Consider the following 20,419-nt stretch of genomic DNA (forward strand, 5'->3'; position numbering starts at 1 on the left):
TTTGAGTACAGAATTGCATGACCGCGCAATTGTCATTCAAAGTGTGAGAGTGCTGAAAGCTGAAAATTGGCCTGGGCAGGAAGGGGGTAAAGGTGCCCTGTACTTAAGTGGTTAATGTGTACTGTTTTCATACAAGAAAAAAAATGGATAGGAAAGACTACACATGATCAAAAAAAATAAAAAGCCTTTGTTGTAGGAATTGTTGTACAATTAGTACCATCCTCGACTTGCTGTGAAACATCAAGAAAAACCGGACGATTGCTTGCCGGATTTTCTTATAGGCTTAAGGCTGCCAGGGCACTCAAGGAAAAGCCTAGGCATCATTATGTCGGTGGTTTATAATACCAGAAAAGAGGAGTTAATCTACTTCAGTTTTTATCTTCTAAAATATCAAGAACTCCATTATCAAGAAGAAGATGTAAAGCACCTAAGTAATTAACGTATGACATTTAAAGTAGAGCGGCTGAAGCGGGCTGACTCATTTCCTTAAGTGTGGCACTTTGAGACTAAAGGAAAGGTAGACATACTATTAAATAAAAAACTGATGCAATTGGCATAAAAAGGAAGACCAATGAGTTTATAAGAAAAGATTGGAGCATCCAGCACATCAATCTGCTGTTTAACAAACACTGTGAAATAAAGTTCCATATCAGACTGGAGAAAGTATTCTATTTTTAATTCGATCTCGTCTCACGTGTAAACTGCTCAGCAGGAAGAAGAGTTATAAAAAGAATCTCGTGGTTACGCAGCACTTATGCTAGAACTCTTTCCATTCAGCAGTAATCTACGTGTGCGCATAAATAAAAAAAAGGCTTTTCCGGAGAATTAAAAAAAAAAAAAAAAATACAAAAAGTGGAATTTCCACAAAAACATAATGCTGCAGAATAAAAGATGAATGCCACTGGTACTAGAAGGAGGCACACAATGAGGGAGAGTGCAAAATCTGGTGCAGCTCTTTATAGAAACCAATCAACTTCCAGCTTTTATTGACAAAGCTTTAGGCCCCTTTCACACAGGCGGACCGTTCAGATCCGCCTGTCAGTTTTTTTGGCGGATCTGAACAGTCCCACCATGCATTCCTATGGGGCATCAGATGTCAACGGAGACATGTCCGCTGACATCCGACCCGATCCGTCAAATCTAGACGGATGGAAACCCTATTTTCCGTCCGTCACTTTGCCCAGGAGAGGCTGACTGCCGCAGTAAACAGTCGTGCGGCAGTCGGCAAGTGGTTAAAGTTCATGTGCGTGTCAAGGCAGGCGTCCCACTACTTTTGACAATATAGTGTAGGCGCCGCCAAAAACTGATGACATGAATAAGGTGTGATATTTTTCTTTGGGAGGATAAAACATATAAAAGTCCAGTAAAGGGACACTGTCAATTTTTCTATAGCTGCATGTGTTCGCTAAGTGCAAACGGATTTAACCACTTGCTGACCGCTCACTCGAGCTTTACTGCGGCAAAGTGGTTAGTTCCCGTCCAGCGACTTAGACCTACGTTGCTGGACTCCTCCCCTTGTGGGCGGCGCAAGCGCGCCGCCGGAGGCTCGCTCCCGCTATATTCAGTCACAGCGGGAGTCGGGCCAGGGGAGGAGCGGCGGTGATCACCGGTGCTCTTCCCCGATCGTCGGGGATCGAGTGTGGAGATCCGCCCGCTTGTGTAAACAAAGCAGGGGATCTCCTCAATGACAGACAGTAACAGATTGCAGGGTTCAGCATAGCTGAACATGTGATCTGTCCCTGTGTCACTCAGTCACCTCCCCCCACACACAGTAAGCACCAGGCATACATTAACCCCTCCCTCTCCAATAAAATTAACCCCTTCCCTGCCAGTGTCATTTTTACAGTAACAGTGCATATTTATAGCACTGATTACTGTAGTAATGTCACTGGTACCCCCAAAAGTGTCAAAAATGTCAGTCAAAGGTCCGATCTGTCCGCCGCAATGTCGCAGTCCCGCAAAAATAAAAAAAAAAATAAATAAATAAAAAAAATCACAGATCGCCGCCATTACTCGTTAAAAAAAAAAAAAACACCAAAAATGACAGAAATCTTTCCCTTAGTTAGTAAATGCAATAAGTTCTGCGCAAACCAATCAAAATACGCTTATTGTGATTTTTTTACCAAACATGGGTAGCAGAAAACAAAATTGGCCAAAAATTTAAAAAAAATTTGATTTTTACATTTATTTTGGGGGGAATTTCATATAAAAAAATGTGAAAAATATTTTTTCAAATTTTACGCTCTTTTTTTGTTTATAGCGCAAAAAGTAAAAATTGCACAGGTGATCAAATACCACCAAAAGAAAGCTCTGTTTGTGGGAAAAAAAGGACGTAAATTTAGTTTGGGTACGGCGTCGCACGACCGCACAATTGTCTGTTAAAGTCGCACAGTGCCGAATCGCAAAAAGTAGCCTGGAAGTAAGACAGCAAAATCCTCCGGTGGTAAAGTGGTTAAAAAAAAAAAACGTTCTACAAAAGGCGCACCATGAAAAATGCATGATGATGCAGCAGCACTAGGATGAAGCTAGGCTAAAGCTGAAGTCTGGGATATCCACATACTGCCTAAATACAAGAGCTATGTGTATACTTCTGTGAATGTTGGTGTGCTTTGTGTATTTCTTCCAGATCTGTGCAGTAATCATCATGAAATGTTACCTCTCTCCAGGAGCTTCCTGTAATAAAGACCTGTCACTGCTGTTCTCTCTCCTAGTGCAGGGGGGCTGGTCTTGTCTCCTCCCCCTCCTATAGTGTTCTGTAGGCAACCTGTAGTGGGTGGACCTGTTAGGTCCCTCCCACAGCTCTGCTCTCTGCACAGATTATATACAGCACAGTGATGAGGTTACTGCGACGTTTACAATTTTATGTAGCCTTTTTCAAAGACATTTGGTGCACAGATATGTTTATCCTTTGTGGCCATTGAGGAATATACTCATATTTAAAACTTTTTCTTTTAGTTTTGGATATGGATTAGAACACCTGTCAGTTTTTATTGCTGTCTGTTTGCCCGTTAGGGAGATTCATCCTTTCCATTTGTCCTGATTACCATCATCATCGAAAGTAAAAAAAAAAAAAAGCCAAATTTTGGGTTGACACCAGAACAGCAATAGAAGGGAAATCTTCCAATGGGACTCTGGTGACCATCTGGGATTCCCCCACTTTGAAGGGGTTTCTTCTCACTTCCTATTTGGCTACGAGACAGGAAGTGAAGGGAAATCTTCCCAATGGGACACAGATGGCCAATAAAAACATGACATAACCCTCCTTTACTCTATGCAAAATGAAAAAAAAAAAAAGTTTTGCTTTTAATTACACTTTAACCACTTTAAGAGCGGAAGGATTTGCCCCCTTCCTGACCAGGCTATATTTTGCGATTCGGCACTGCATTACTTTAACGGACAATTGCATGGTCGTGCGACGCTGTACTTAGGTAAAAAATTGATGTCCTTTTTTTCCCACAAACAGAGCTTTCTTTTGGTGGGATTTGATCACCTCTGCGATTTTTATTTTTTGCACTATAAACAAAAAAAAGAATGACAATTTTGAAAAAAAAAAAAAAAAAAAAAACAATAATTTTTCACATTCTGCTATGACATTCTCAAAAAAAAAATTAAAAATCACAATTTTTTAACATTTTAGGCCAATTTGTTTTCTGCTACATATTTTTGGCAAAAAAAAAAAAAAATCCTAATAAGCGTATTTTGATTGGTTTGCGGAAAAGTTATCACGTCTACTAACTACGGGAAAGATTTATGTCATTTTTATTGTTTTTTTACTAGTAATGGCGGCGATTTGCGATTTTTTTTGCGGGATTGCGACATTGCGGTGAACAGATCGGATCCCTAACTGACATTTTTGAGGGGACCAGTGACATTACTACAGTAATCAGTGCTAAAAATATGCACTGTTACTGTAATAATGACACTGGCAGGGAAGGGGTTAACATTATGGGTGATTAAGGGGTTAAATGTGAGCCTAGGGGAGCGATTTTAACTGTGGGGGGCGTGGCTTCTGAAATGACCATAGAGACATGTGATCCTATATAGAAGGATCACATGGTCTCTGATGATTTCAGGGAGAAGGACGGTCAGCAGTGTTTACAACAGCTGACCATCCTTCTCTCTCAGCGGGGAGCGATCACGGGAGTCAGACGGCAATCGGAGCCGCCTGCCCACTGCATCGGCTTCCCCGCTGTTGAGCGGGGGCGGGAGCGCGCCGGCGGCAGTGCGCACTCGCCCCCTAGCCTCCCGAGAACATGTACGTCAATTTGCCTGGGAGCGGCTACCTGCCACAGTACATCTGCGGTGGGCGGTCGGAAACTGGTTAAAGCAGTATTAAGGCTAGGTTCACACTTATGCAAATTGGATGCAGGTTTTTCCACATCCAATTCACATGGCAGGAGACATTGACCAAATCTCAATGGAGCCAGTTCACAGATCTCCGGGACGGCTGCGGCGCAGTTTGCAGAAGAGTTTTGTGCATCTTCTAGTCTATTCCAGATCCAAATCCAGCCAAAAATTTGGGCCCAATTCGTCCCTGAACTGGAGACAAACATTCATTATACTGCAGTTTACCAACCCTTAGATGTGCGGGCTGCATTCGTTTTCCTTTTTGCCTTTTTTGCTTCTGTTTTCATCTGGTGATCCAACCAGTAGGCCTATTTTTCAGAAGCACAGGCTCTCCAGCAGAATGTATCAGTTTACATGGATGAGACAAACCACTACACACTGACAGGAGTGATAAACAGATCATATTTATCCGTGTATAACACGCACCTTAATTTTAAGAGGGAAGTTTCAGGGGGGAAAAAAAAAAAAAAAAAAACATCATTTTAAATAAAGAATTTTAAAGCAAAAAAAAAAAAAAGGTCAGTGCCCATCAATGCAGCCTAATCAGCGCCCATCTGCAGACTTGCCACGGCCGCCTGATCAGCGCCCATCTGCAGCCTCGCCACGGCCGCCTGATCATCGCCCATCTGCAGCCTCGCCACGGCCGCCTGATCAGCGCCCATCTGCAGCCACGCCACGGCAGCCTGATCAGCGCCCATCTGCTGCCTCACCACGGCAGCCTGATCAGCGCCCATCTGCATCCCCGCCACGGCAGCCTGATCAGCGCCCATCTGCATCCCCGCCACGGCAGCCTGATCAGCGCCCATCTGCAGCCTTGCCACGGCAGCCTGATCAGCGCCCATCTGCATCCCCGCCACGGCAGCCTGATCAGCGCCCATCTGAAGCCTCGCCACGGCAGCCTGATCAGTGCCCATCTGCAGCTTCACATCATATTACACAGAGCGGGGATCTCCCATTTACTCGGCAGCCTCTTTAATGCAAAGTCTCGCCCCCATGATAGACAGAACACTGGTCCAATGCTGGTCCAGTAGATGGGACTTCATATTACAGAGGCTGCCAAGTAAACAGGAGATCCTCAGAGCCCATTCACACTAGCGCGACTTGTGAGGCGACTTGTGTCGCCCCAGGTCGCTTGACATAGCAAAAGCAATGTTAATCATTCAGTGCCGTCTTAATTGGCACTACTGAAGTCGCTCCGACTTCAGAAAAGGGTCCTGTACTACTTTGAGGCGAGCTGTGATCCGACTGTCCCATATACTTCAATGGGAGTCGCCTCCTTATCTTAATTGAAGCGACTTGTTATCAGACTTTCCAGGAAGAAGAAAGAGACTAGCCAGGCATTCCCCACATCGCAGCCATGCCTATATGGTATATATATATATATATATATATATGTAATGGTATATATATTCCATTATCTCTGCTTGGTCTGTGTGAGTGGCACTGGTGGACACAGATAAGTGGCACTGGTGGACACTGATTCATGGCACTGATACGTGGCACTGATACGTGGCACTGGTGGACACTGATTCAAGGCACTGATACGTGGCACTGGTGGAAACTGATGCGTGGCACTGATACGTGGCACTGGTGGACACTGATTCGTGGCACTGATATGTGGCACTGGTGGACACTGATTCGTGACACTGGTGGGCAGTGGCACTGGTGGAAACTGATACGTGGCACTGGTGGGCAATGAGGAAATGAGTAAAAAGAAAACAGAAAAGGGGAATTAGGTCACAACACATCATATTCTGATTGGCCAAACACAAAGTCTTCTGTCATATAAGTCACGCAAAATAATTCACAAGTGGCGCTGAAGTCGCGGTAAAATGTCGCTCCGACATGGGGCGACTTATGGTCGCGGCAGTGTGAACCGGCTCTCAATCTATGTAATCTGACACCACTCGCCCCCCCCCCTCCCTCTTCCCCTCCGAGGCAGCCAAATGCAAATATCGGCGTATAACACGCACACACTAGTTGAAACCAATTTTCAGAGAGAAAAAGTGCGTGTTATACGCCGATAAATACGGTAATTAATTGGTTGTAACTGATTATGAAGTGTGACCTGGAGTTTCAGTTTGTTTAATGTATCCAAATCTGCTAATACATTTAACACTCCACTCTCCCATAGATTTGACAATGCTGCTGTGCCTCCTGTGCTCATTCCTCTACAGTTGTTTTTCAAATACAGGGAGTGTGGTACCGGCCGGTGGATAAAAATCCATGGATTTTAAAAAGAAAAATTTTGATTTTTTTTTTTTTTAATCAAATTTATTTTAATAAAATGCTTTTGGAGTAAAAATCTATCTAAATATAGTTTTCTTTTTGGGATACATTAACCACTTGCCTTCTGTTTACTTAAACACCCTTCCCATCCAGGCCAATTTTCAGCTTTCAGCGCTCTCACACTTTGAATGACAATTGCGCGGTCATGCTACACTGTACCCATATGAAATTTTTATCATTTTTTTCACACAAATAGAGATTTCTTTTGGTGGTATTTAATCATCTCTGGGTTTTTTATTTTTTACAAAAAAAAAAAGAAAAAAGACAGAAAATTTTGAAAAAAAAAAAAAAGTTTTTCTTATTTTCTGCGAGTAAATTTTGAAAATAAATTTTTCTCCCTCACTGATGTGCGCTGATGAGGCGGCACTGATGGGCACTGATAGGCTGCACTTATGGGCACTGATAGGCTGCACTTATGGGCACTGATGAGGTGGCACTTATGGGCACTGATGAGGAGGTACTAATATGCCGCACTGATGAGCACTGATAGGCGGCACTGATAGGTGGCACTGATAGGCGGCACTGATAGGCGGCACTGCTGGGCACTGAGAGGTGGCACTGCTGGGTACTGAGAGGTGGCACTGATGGGTGGCACTGATGGACACTAACGGGTGGCACTGATGGACACTGACGGGTGGCACTGATGAGCACTGATGGGCGGCACTGATGAGCACTGATGGGCAGCACCATCAGTGCCCACACTCAGTGCCCATAGTGCTGCCAGTCAGTGCTCATCAGTGCCTAGATGAGCAGGCACTGATGGGCATTGACTGGCAGCACTATGGGCACTGATTGTGAGCATTGATGGGGGCACTGATGGCGGGCACTGTGGGCACTGATGGGGGGGCAATGTGTGTGTTTTTTTTACCTTCAGTAATCAGGGCACTGGTGATCAGTGCCCTGATTACATGTCTCTGTGTCCCCAGCGGCTGTCGGCTCCCCCTCCTTCCTCACACTGCAGTGTCTGTGTGAGGAAGGAGCGCCGGCGATGAGAGATGATCTCATATGTTTACATATGAGATCATCGCTCATTGGACGGCCAGATCACGTGGTGAATGGCCGCTGTGATTGGCCATTCACCACGATCTGTGATCGGCCGTGTCCCTTGGACACGGCCGAAACAGATTCTCCCCGCTGCGCGCTCGCAGGAGCGCGCGGGGGGGCGTGTCACTGGAGGCCGTTTAAAAACGGCCTCCCGAAAATTCGAGTCCGCGCTGCAGCCGTATATAGGCTGTAGCGCGGATGTGAGGAGGTTAATAATTTCGTTTTTTCAGCAATAAATGGAGCTTAGTTATGTAGAATGAGGCTGTATATTCTGCAATATTTACATTTTTGGTAAACTCATTCAATGAATCCAAGCTCTGCAAGCTGAGATAACATGCACTTCCTTGATGCATTCACACAATTTCACACCAACTACCAGCAAGAATGAGTCCTTATATTTAAAGAGAACCTGTCATTTCAGATCTATCGTGGCAGCGCCTGTTAGCAGGTATTCACTCACCTGCTGCCGCCACGTCCCTCACTTTGTTGTGTCACTGCTGCATCACCCACCGTCCCATTAAAGTGAATGGGACTGTCAGTGAGTAAACAGCGGGTCAGAGGAGGAGGAGCCGCCGTGAGACAGACATGACAGTTGCTCTTTAAAAATGATTATTTAAATTGAAATGATTTAAATCAAGCCTTTTTACTAATGATTTAATTCATGATTTAAATCAAGATATAAAATTAACTTGATTTAAATTGAATCCACCTTTGTTACTGGCCAGATCACCAAGTGAAAAAAGCCTAAGAAAAGAAAACTGATGCAGCCACCGCAACTAATGATTGGTATGCTGCAGTAGATGGCATTTTTGGTTTAATACTGCTCTGTCTGGGGTTCAGCTGTAAGAATGTTAATGAGAAGAACAACTTTCATTACCCTAGGTCAGGGATCCTCAAACTATGGCCCAAAAGCTGTTGTGGAACTACACATCCCATGAGGCATTGTAAATCTCTGACATTCACAGAAATGACAAGGCATGATGGGAATTGTAGTTCCTGAACAACTGGAGGGCCATAGTCTGAAGACCCCTGCCCTAGGTTCACAGCTAAGCTTCACACCTTTTTTTTTTTTTTTTTTCTTTACAAAAAACGCAGGAGGGCAGCCCATCCAAATGAATAGGTTTTTCCGTGCCTGCAAACGCGGGCAGCAAAACTGCTGAAGTGTGAACCAAGCCTTAACAAGGCTCACAATTATTTCAAGAAAATGAAGATAGGAAGTTAAAAAAAAAAAAAAAAAAAAGGTAAAGAATGACAATTAGCTGCACACATAATGTACTTAGACAAAAAAGGTTAAAAATTTAAATCATTAAAAGCGGAGTTCCACACTGAAAAAAAAAAAAAAATTTGATAAAAAATACCCCGGGACAGTGAGGGCTAGTGCATTTAAGCAACGATAGCCTCTGAACTGTCCACGGGTTCACTTACCTCTTAGAAGAAATACTCACCTTTAAAATGTCTTGTCCAGCGCTGCCATCTCAGGTGTGGGCAGCTGAAGCCAGAGCGTCCTCTTCGGTGACGTCGGAGTCCCAGAATGCCCTGCTCGTCACTTCCGGGCAGGTGCCTCATCCCTGCACAGCAGGAAATGACACGCCTGCACCAGAAGTGATGAGCAGGGCCGTTGCAGGCGCATTGACTCCTGGGAGCGATGACGCTCATCTCCCAGGATTCAACGCAAGCAGGAAGAGACGGCGCGGGCCGCGGCCAAAGAGGAAGGAAGAAGAAGGAAGGTGAGTCATTTTTCTTTAAAAACAAGGTAAGTGAATCAAAATACTGTAAATTTTTAATTATTCAATTCTTTTTCAGGTAATTTAGAGCAAGGGGAAAAGTTAATTTTGAGGGTGGAACTCTGCTTTAAATAGATGCAGACTCAATGGACCGCATTTTTTTTCTGTCACTCATGTTTCTACATCAATCTGTGTAATCAGAAAAGGAGCACACCCTGTTCTCAGACTTCCCTAACACACTGGTCAAAGTAAAAAGAAAAACAACCTACATTGCAAGTCACTGAAATATAATGCAATGAGTAATTCCTTGTAATTAGCATTTCTTTATCATCATACAGGCAATAAACAAATTCAGAGACTGAACTTGGAACTCTTAGAAAAAAAAATGTGGAGACAACAATAAAACCTTAATACCAAATATAGCACATAATAAAAATTCCTATTGCATAAGATAGTTATCACCACACACAAAGTCAAAATACCACATACAAGTAGGCGATTTTTTTGATCTGAACAGAAATTCACCCAGCAACTTCACCTCTCACCACTTCAAGTGTTACTAAACCCAGGACCCTGCATTCACTGGTCTCTCACAGTACACAGAACATGGAAATGCAATTATTTTACTAAATATAAACTGCTAAATACCTTTTCTCATCAGCAGTATATAGCGGTCCTGTGACTTCTATCAGTGTCTGGTTAAAGCTTGCAGAGGAGTTTTCATACTCCCTTGATTGTCCTATGAGGTTGCGGGACCCCTTACCCTCTGGACAGTGCTGATTGGCCCTGTGCTGATCACATGCACTCTCCAAGAAAGAAAAAAAAAAAAAACTCTCTAGCAAGAGTGCCTTTAAAGGCTCTGTATTTTTAGGAGATGGTTTGGGGACATTGAAAGAAGGGGAGGATCAGAGAAGACACAATCAAACAGCCTTTATACCCAATGCAGAGGATTAGCACGAGGTTCCACAGGCAGTATAACAAGCATTCTTTACTGCATATACAGACTGATTTTACGGTTGTGGGTTTAGTAACACTTTAAGCCCTCATTCACACTGAGGGCGGGTTTTAGGGCTGCAACTAATGATTAATTTGTCGACTAATCTATCGATTATGTTTTCGATTAGTCGACTAAACTAACGATTATTTAAATGTTTTATTTTTTTGCTTAATTGAGTGTTCTTTTTTTGATTAGCTAATTAATCCTTTGAATATCACAAAGTACAGACCCCTCAGTAGGCCCCCCTCCCAGTACAGACCCCTCAGTAAGTCCTTCCACCTAGTACAGACCCCTCAGTAGGCCCCCTCCCAGTACAGATACCTCAGTAAGCCCTCCCACCTAGTACAGACCCCTCAGTAGGCCCCCTCCCAGTACAGACCCCTCAGTAAGCCCCCTCCTAGTACAGACCCCTCAGTAAGCCCCCTCCTAGTACAGACCCCTCAGTAAGCCCCCCACCTAGTACAGACCTGTCAGTAAGCCCCCTCCCAGTACAGACCCCTCAGTAAGCCCCCTCCCAGTACAGACCCCTCAGTAAGCCCTCCCACCTAGTACAGACCCCTCAGTAAGCCCCCCTCCCAGTACAGACCCCTCAGTAAGCCCCCCCTCCCAGTACAGACCCCTCTGTAAGCCCCCCCTCCCAGTACAGACCCCTCTGTAAGCCCTCACACCTAGTACAGACCCCTCAGTAAGCCCTCACACCTAGTACAGACCCCTCAGTAAGCCCCCCTCCCAGTGCAGACCCCTCAGGCTCAACTGCGATCACATGATGCTGCTGGAGTGGCACGTGACATCTCGTCTGTGTGGGACAGTGGGAGGGATCATGGGCATTGGCGGCAGTCTGCAGCCACAGAGAGTCAGCTCAGTTGATGCGCAGGCACAGCCGCCCCAGGACATCATGCCGCTCACAGCGGCTGACGTAGAAGAGCCGGACACTCTGGACTGGAGCGCAGCGGGGGCCGGGGGCGGGGCAGTGCAGCCTGCAGCGGCCCCAATCAATGCAGCGGCCCGGTGTAACGTTCACGGAACACCAGCCGGCAATGCGAGCAGGGGGCGTGTGACGTCACGTGTGACGCGTCAACACCTTTCACACACGTCGACGTATTTCTGTAGTCGACGTAATCGATTACGTCGATGCATTGTTGCAGCCCTAGCGGGTTTGAAATCGTGCAAGTTCAATTTCAAACCTGCATGTCGGTGAGAGTTTGAGGGTGATTTGACAAACATCTGTGCAGGTTCCTGCTTTTTGGGAATCAGTGCGGCGCCACAAAGTCGGCATCGCACCGATTCAGACAGCGCTGTTGCGGGCAAGAGCCATCCAATCGGCCTGATGTGAACAGGGGCTAAAAAGGCAATGGTGATTTATAGTAAACCATGAAAATGATAGTGTAAAACCCAACAAAGCAGAAAATAGTCAGCGAGAGATGTTGAAAAGGCAACAGAAAGAAATGTAATTCATTCCCTTCCTCAATCACTTGCAATCATAAATCATTGATCACATCAATGTTGTCACCATTAAACTGGCCATGACACATTTGAGGTGTCTCGAATAATCCCCCCGCTGTGTCATTGTATTCTGACATTGGCTGCATGCGCAGATTGACACAAAATTTTCCAACAAACCCATTCATATGAAGTCAATTGTTAGATTGAATTCTCATGAACAGAAAAAGCCAAAGATGGGGTGAAATTTGGCTGGTCCCTGCTGGAATTTCGATCCATCTATGGCCAATTTTAAGTTTAAAGTGGTTGTAAACCCTATATAGTGGTTGTAAACCCTATATCCAGTAAAGGGACTATCCCCAGGTGATACACAGAGACGAAACAAATCCTCCTACATAAGTTGCATCTGTTTCTCTGCAGTCTTCTCCTCTCTAAATCCATACAAAGTCAAGAATTTCTCTAAATCCATACAAAGTCAAGAATTTTAGCTTGCCTAAGAGTTCAGATAAAAGAGGTGGAGAGCTGAATTTACCCTCTGAAGAGCTCAGTGAGGAGAGCTCTGAGAGCCGATTGGTGGAAAGGGACACACCCCCTTCGCATAGCATACATGAACAAAGCTGACGCTGTCAATCTGCTGGAGGTCCCTCCTCTGTCATCATTTATCTATTGGTGTCAGGAAAACTTGTCAGAAGTGATTTATGTTGATAGCAGAGGAACAAAGCAGCAGATAGAAATCACGTTTAGTGCTCTAAATTGAGACAAGCAAACACTATAGAAGCATATACTTTGTTCATATTTCATATCTGAGGTTTACAACCACTTAAAGCTTGGGCATGTTCGGATCCTACTCCCAACCCACCTGAGTGAGCCTGCCAAGGAAGCCATCATTATATCAGAGCAATCTGTGGCCAAGGCATTCCCTGTGCTGCATCCAAGGGACTTGTGTATAGATAGAGCTGCAGGCAGGGAATGTTTTGGCTGATTATGACTGGCCCAGGACAGTGACAGCTTCCTGACAGCCTGGCCCAGGACAGTGACAGCTTCCTGACAGCCTGGCCCAGGACAGTGACAGCTTCCTGACAGCCTGGCCCAGGACAGTGACAGCTTCCTGACAGCCTGGCCCAGGACAGTGACAGCTTCCTGACAGCCTGGCCCAGGACAGTGACAGCTTCCTGACAGCCTGGCCCAGGACAGTGACAGCTTCCTGACAGACTGGCCCAGGACAGGGACAGCTTCCTGACAGACTGGCTCAGGTGTGTACAGACACAAATCAATTGTGATGCCTCAAATCAGCAGCTCTAAAATGCTTTGTTCATGTTCATCACATTTCAATCAATCACATGATGGCATATAATGGTGGCAAGGGATGAACTGACAGTTGACAGTTTAAAATCGCATGACAAGCCACACCCCATTGCCAGCAATGGAACCTTTAAATCGTTGCGAATCAAGTTACAGTGACTTTGAAAAATGCTCCTGCACTGCTTTTTGGGATTTTATTGCACCTTGCATAAACTTGCAAGTCCAAATTGCACTAATCTGCGGCTTTGAAATCGTGCTGAAGTAGAGCGATTTCAAAGCTGCACTGGTGTGAACCAGGGTTAAAAATCGACCAGAAGGAGAGTTATGCCTACTTAATCTTTTGCTGATGCAATCGTATCGCACGTTAATCAGATAACAAAATCAAAGTGTATGTGCCCACTGCAAGATAGCCATCAAGGTTTACGATCTTTAACCCTTGGTGTGCTGGCCATTTTCTTGCCTTGTTGGCAATTGATGACAACATGAAGATCTGCCAAACTTTTTTTTTTTTTTTGCAAACACCAGGCTGACCAAATTAACCACAACTTTTTCAAGTTTTTTTTGTTTACTCTCCAACTGTGCAGTGAACGGACTTCTCATTTAGTTCTGGTCTCTTTACCTGGAACAAAGGGACCATTGTATCTCAAAGAGCATTTGTTGCCCAATCTCCAGTATCCTTGTGATTGTTTGGAAAAGCTGTACAATATGATACACTTCGAGAGATTATATATACACACACACACACACACAGTATCTCACAAAAGTGAGTAACCCCCCTCACATTTTTGTAAATTTTTTTTATATCTTTTCATGTGACAACACTGAAGAAATTACACTTTGCTACAATGTAAAGTAGTGAGTGTACAGCTTGTATAACAGTGTAAATTTGCTGTCCCCTCAAAATAACTCAACACAGTCATTAATGTCTAGAACAGAGGCAACAAAAGTGAGTACACCCCTAAGTGAAAATGTCCAAATTGGGCCTAAAGTGTCAATATTTTGTGTGGCCACCATTATTTTCCAGCACTGCCTTAACCCTCTTGGGCATGGAGTTCACCAGAGCTTCACAGGTTGCCACTGGAGTCCTCTTCCACTCCTTCATGATGATATCATGGAGCTGGTGGATGTTAGAGACCTTGCGCTCCTCCACCTTCTGTTTGAGGATGGCCCACAGATGCTCAATATGGTTTAGGTCTGGGGACATGCTTGGCCAGTCCATCGTCTTACTATCAGCTTCTTTAGCAAGACATTGGTCATCTTGGAGGTGTGTTGGGGGTAGTTATATTGGAATACTGCCCTGCGGCCCAGTCTCTGAAGGGAGGGGATCATGCTCGGCTTCAGTATGTTGGCATTCATGGTTCCCTCAATGAACTGTAGTTCCCCCAGTGCCAGCAACTCTCATGCAGCCCCAGACCATGACACTCCCACCACCATGCTTGACTGTAGGCAAGACACACTTGTCTTTCTACACCTGGTTTCCACCACACACGCTTGACACCATCTGAACTGAATATGTTTATCTTGGTCTCATCAGACCACAGGACATGGTTCCAGTAATCCATGTCCTTAGTCTGCTTGTCTTCAGAAAACTGTTTGTGGGTTTTCTCATGCATTATCTTTAGAAGAGGCTTCCTTCTGGGACGACAGCCATGCAGACCAATTTGATGCAGTGTGCGGCGTATGGTCTGAGCACTGACAGGCTGACCCCCCACCCCTTCAACCTCTGCAGCAATGCTGGCAGCACTTATATATATATATATATATATATATATATAGATTCCAAAGACAACCTCTGGATATGACGCTGAGCACGTGCACTCAACCTCTTTGGTTGACCATAACGAGGCTTGATCTGAGTGGAATCTGTCCTGGTAAACCGCTGTATGGTCTTGGCCACCATGCTGCAGCTCAGTTTCAGGGTCTTGGCAATTTTCTTATAGCCTAGGCCATCTTTATGCAGAGCAACAATTCTTTTTTTCAGATCCTCACAGTTCTTTGCCATGAGGTGTCATGTTGAACTTCCAGTGAATAATATAAGAGAGTGATAACACCAAATTTACCACACCTGCTCCCCATTCACACCTGAGACCTTGTAACACTAACGAGTCACATGACACCGGGGAGGGAAAAGGGCTAATTTGGCCCATTTGGACATTTTCACTTAGGGGTGTACTCACTTTTGTTGCCAGCGGTTTAGACATTAATGGCTGTGTGTTATTTTGAGGGGACAGCAAATTTACACTGTTATACAAGCTGTACACTCACTACTTTACATTGTAGAAAAGTGTAATTTCTTCAGTGTTGTCACATGAAAAGATATAATAAAATATTTACAAAAATGTGAGGGGTGTACTCACTTTTGTGAGATACTGTATATATATATATATATATATATATATATATATATATACATATACACACACACACACACACACAGGTCCAAATCATTTGGTGGAGGCAGGATTATGGTGTGGGGTTGTTTTCAGGGGTTGGGCTTTGCTCCTTCGTTCCAGTGAAGGGGTATCTTAAGTAGGCATGGGCTCGGGCGGGTTCGGATCTCACCTGCCAGGAAGCCAACACTGCACACAGCTAATCACAGGCAGTGAGACATTTCCAGATCTGCAGCTACACCGGGTCAGGTTCCTGGTGGGATCGGGCCTGTGAGATCTGAACACGCCCCAGCCCCTCTCTGCACTTAAAGTGATTGTAAAGTCTCCTTTTTTTTTCCCTATAAAAATAACAAATATATTATAATAACTCCTCTGCAGTTGGTTTTGCACAGAGCAGCCCAGATCGTCCTCTTCTCGGGTCCCTCTTCTGTGCTCCTGGCCCCTCCCTTCCTTTGAGTGCCCCCATAGCAAGCATCTTGGTATGGGGGCACCGGAGCCCAGTCACAGTTCTGTGTATCCATTCAGACACAGAGCCCAACCTGGTCCCGCCCCCTTTCTCCCCTGATTGCCTAGATGACTTTAACAGACAGCAGTGGGAGACAATGGCTGCTGTGTTTCAGCCAATCAGGAAAGAGAATCTCAGTCAGCTGAGACACTCGTGGACATCGGTGGACAGAGAGGGACCTCAGGTAAGTATTAGGGAGGTGCTACACACAGAAGGCTTTTTATCTTAATGCATAGAATGCATTAGGATAAAAAAAAAAAAAAAACTGACTTTACAATCACTTTAAGGCTTTAGCATACCAAGACATTTTGGACAATTTCATGCTTCCAACTTTGTGGGAACAGTTTGGGGATGACCCTTCCTGTTCCAACATGACTGCACACCAGTGCACAAAGCAAGGTCCATAAAGACATGGATGAGTGAGTTTGGGGTGGAGGAACTTGACTGGCCTGCACAGAGTCCTGACCTCAACCTGACAGAACACCTTTGGGATGAATTAGAGCAGAGACTGCGAGCCAGGCCTTCTCTCCAACATCAGTACCTGGCCTCACAAATGCGCTTCTGGAAGAATGGTCAAACATTCCCATAGACACACTCCTAAACTTTGTGGACATCCTTCCTAGAGAAGTTGAATCTGTTATAGCTGCAAAGGGTGGGCCAACTCAATACTGAACCCTACGGACTAAAGTGGGGTACACACAATTAGAAAATTGGGTGAACGATTGTCCGATTTTTCTTGTTATTTCACAACAAATCGGAACTGATGAAAGAAAATGTGCATGAAAATTCATGTACGACAAAGGCTGTTTATTGTTTCTGACCATGCGCGGTCTTTTGTTTCTGATTTTTCCTGTATGAAAATGGTACATATTAAGCTAAAATTGCTCGTTCTGTTCCCATACGAGAAACATTTTGGAGCTTGTCCCTTCGGAAGGTTGGAATTGGCTGTAGAAAGTTGTGTACACACTATGAGAAAATCGTACGAAAGTTCTTTGAAGGAAAACTCTCACCTGATGTTCTTATAGTGTGTACGAGGCTTAAGACTGGGATGCCATTAAAGTCTATGTGCGTGTAAAGGCAGGTGTCCCAATACTTTTGGTTCTCCCTCTCTCTCTCTATATATAAATATAAATAAAAGCTGCACAATCATTAAAAAAAAAAAAAAAATTGCAATCTCAATTCGCCCCCACGATCTTAAAACTGCATGTCCTCGATTCACACAGAGACGTTCTCTGCTCACTCACAGCTGTCATAAAAACAAAAAAAAACAAAAAAAAAGGAAGAGCCTCTGGCAAATGTTTATTAACATTGTTAAGGCCGCTAGATAACTACAAACACAATGTTTTACAATGTATCTTTTTGTTCTTTAGATCAAAGGAATGAACTTCCATCTGTAAGTGAGGGCAGTTTAACCTCTTAAAGACTTTCGCTTTTTCTGACACTTGTTGCTTACAAGTTAAAACCAGTATTTTTTCCTAGAAAATTATTTAAAACCCCCCAAACATTATATATTGTTTTTAGCAGAGACCCTAGAGAATAAAATGGTCATCATTGCAAGCTTTTATGTTACACTGTATTTGCTCAGAAGTCTTTCAAACGCAGTTTGTTGGAAAAAATACACTTTAAAGAGGTTGTAAACTCGCATTTTTTTTTTCACCCTGCAAGAGAAAGACATAATGAGCTAGTATGCATCGCATACTAGCTCATTATGAAATACTTACCTTAGAACGAGCCCCCGCCGTGCCGCTCACTCACCTCTATGACGGGCGACATGTCCAGTCGCCCGTCTTCCGGGATCACGGCATCCGGCCATCTGATTGGCCGGGGCCGCGGTGACGTCACTCCCGCGCACGGGCGCGAGAGCCGACAGTCACGGCACGGGACTCTGAAGTAACGGCACGAGCGGCCGTTCCTTCAGAGCGCATGCGCCAGTGACGTCACTGGCTGCATGTAAGGTGAATATCTCCTAAACGGTACATGTTTAGGGGATATTTACAGTACCTATAGGTAAGCCTTATCATAGACTTACCTATAGGTACAACTTGTAGAGGAGGGTTTACTGCCTCTTTAATGAATTTAAAAAAACAAAAAAGGAAACAGTAAAAAGTTAAGCCAACATTTTTGTATAATGTGAAAGATGATGTTACGCCGAGAATCGTGATCTTCCGTCTAAACAAAAAAAAACATGATTCTCATTTAATCCAGCTCTAACACACACACTTTATATATATATATATATAATCAGTGGCGGCCAGTCCATTGGGGCGCAGGGGCATCAACCCCCTCCCCCCCCTCCAGGCATCCAGCCCCCTAATATACATGCAGGGCGCCGGATGCATATATTCCAACTGTTTTTTTTTTTTTTTTGAAGCACGTGATTAGAGCCAGAGGCTCCAATAGGCTTCAAAAAAGGGTGGGCTCGGGGCGCAGTGACAATAGCGAATGAATATTCGCTATTGTCACACAGATTCTCCTCCTGGCCAATCAGGAAGCGGGTCCTGAGACCCGTTTCCCAATTGGCTGAAAGGAGAAGCCATTCTATTGGCAAGGGAGGAGACGCAGAGGAAGCCAGACCCACGGAGGAGACTGAAGGGGAAGCCGCTGCCTGCCCTCCACATGTTAGTCCAGGGTGAATGAGCCGGTCGGGGGGGGGGCTATGTTGTACGGACTGGAGCTGGTGTGGTCTGTCTAAAGCCCCCCCCCCCCGGAGCACCAGCCGCCACTGAGATGTGAATATGTATATATACATTTTCTCACCACACTTTTTTCCTTTTATAGTTCAAGATTGTGTGTGTGTGTGTGTGTGTGTGTGTGTGTGTGTGTGTGTGTGTGTGTGTGTGTGTGTGTGTGTGTGTGTGTGTGTGTGTGTGTATGTATATATATATATATTGTGTGTATGTAAACACATACATGATAATATCTTTCTTATTACAGAGAAGAGATGAGTGATGTGGATAGGTGATGAGCTCCTGATCCTAGATTTGGGGGATGACAATGGGTAGAATTGTTCATGTGATGGAATGGGGGGGTTCCAGGTTAGACAATGCAGAGTGATCGGTGGTGTGATCACAGCACTATAGAGGGAGGATGGATGGTGCGATCACCGGGGATCACACCTGAGTACAGACAATAGCAGGAACGCATTGCAGCTGGCAATCCAGGGAAGGGAAGGACGGGCCCATTGCAGCCTAGCGATGACAGCACAGACACACTGGTGACATCACGGCTCACATGACGTCACCCACACACACGTCCCTCGGTACTCACCACTTGGTATCGGCTGGCGGCCTGGAGGTACTGGTGATCCATGACCTACGGGGGAACAAGCCTGATCAGCGATCCCCGGCTTGTGTGTACTGGGCTGTGTGTGACTCCCTACTTCCTGTACGTAGACGGCGGTTTCCTGTACGAGTCGCTGTGCCGTCGGCTCTGTGTATGGCATATAACGGTGTACACAGCTTGTATACACAATAACACTTCACTGCTAACCTCCGCCACTGACAGCGCCGCCTCCCGCCCCCCTGTGGGCGTGACCGCTGTATGGGAAGGGCGTGGCCTCATCTGCTTGCCAGTCGCTATGGTTTCCCAGGAACGCAACTACATCCGTATTGGGTGACGTCAGCACATCCCGATCACATGGTGATGGTGAACCCGGAGGTAAAGCTCCGTGTTAGGAGTCACAGGAATATCTGTCCTTTAACCACTTCTGGAGCAGAAGGATTTACCCCTAATAAGGCTTTGTTCACACCTGAGTGTTGGTAAAATGTTCATCTCTAAAGTCTCAAAACGCCTAACAAGCAAAATCCCATTCATTTCAATGACCCCTGTTCACATATGAGTGTTTTGTCACCTGAAGCAAAACGCCTGAAGCTCAAAAAAAGTACATGAGCGTCTTTTTTGGCAGATTACAAGCGTTTTTGTTAGATGTCAATGCCTGCCTCCTAACACCTGCAAAAAAACGCCTAAAAAAAACCCCAAAAAACGCCTGAAAAAAGCTTAAGGCTACATTCACACCTGAGCGTAGCGTTTTTGCGCGTTTTTTACCACGATTTTTACCGAAATTTTGCCGCGATTTTTACCGCGATTTACAGGCGTTTTTACAGGCGTTTTTTGTGCAGGCGTTTTTAGATTGAATAGAAACCAATGAAAAACGCCTGTAATCTGCCCAAAAAGAAGCTCATGTACTTTTTTGAGCATTGGGCGTTTTGCTTACAGCGTCAAAACGCTCAGATGTGAACAGGGGCCATTGAAATGAATAGGATTTGTCTTGTTGGGCATTTTGAGAGCTGATCCTAGAGCAGAAAAACTCCCCAAAAACGCCCCAAAACGCTCCGTTCACATCTAGGCATTTTGGTGCTGTAAGCAAAACGCCCAACGCTCA

At 44.9% G+C, this 20,419-nt stretch overlaps 1 protein-coding gene across 2 annotated transcripts in view; it reads right to left on the reverse strand.

Annotated features, from left to right (window-relative positions):
• The window catches only part of NDFIP2 (Nedd4 family interacting protein 2), a 189,095-nt gene extending 169,545 nt beyond the window's left edge, over positions 1 to 19,550 (reverse strand). For both annotated transcript variants that reach the window (XM_082246941.1, XM_082246940.1), the window contains exon 1: positions 19,306 to 19,550. In XM_082246941.1, coding sequence (XP_082103067.1) covers positions 19,306 to 19,347 — 42 coding nt within the window. In that variant the 5' untranslated portion in view covers positions 19,348 to 19,550. The remainder of the gene's footprint in view (positions 1 to 19,305) is intronic.
• Positions 19,551 to 20,419: the final 869 nt, after the last annotated feature.

Source organism: Pelophylax lessonae (assembly GCF_965119305.1).
Source record: "Pelophylax lessonae genome assembly, chromosome: 2".
Taxonomy (NCBI): Eukaryota; Metazoa; Chordata; class Amphibia; order Anura; family Ranidae; genus Pelophylax; species Pelophylax lessonae.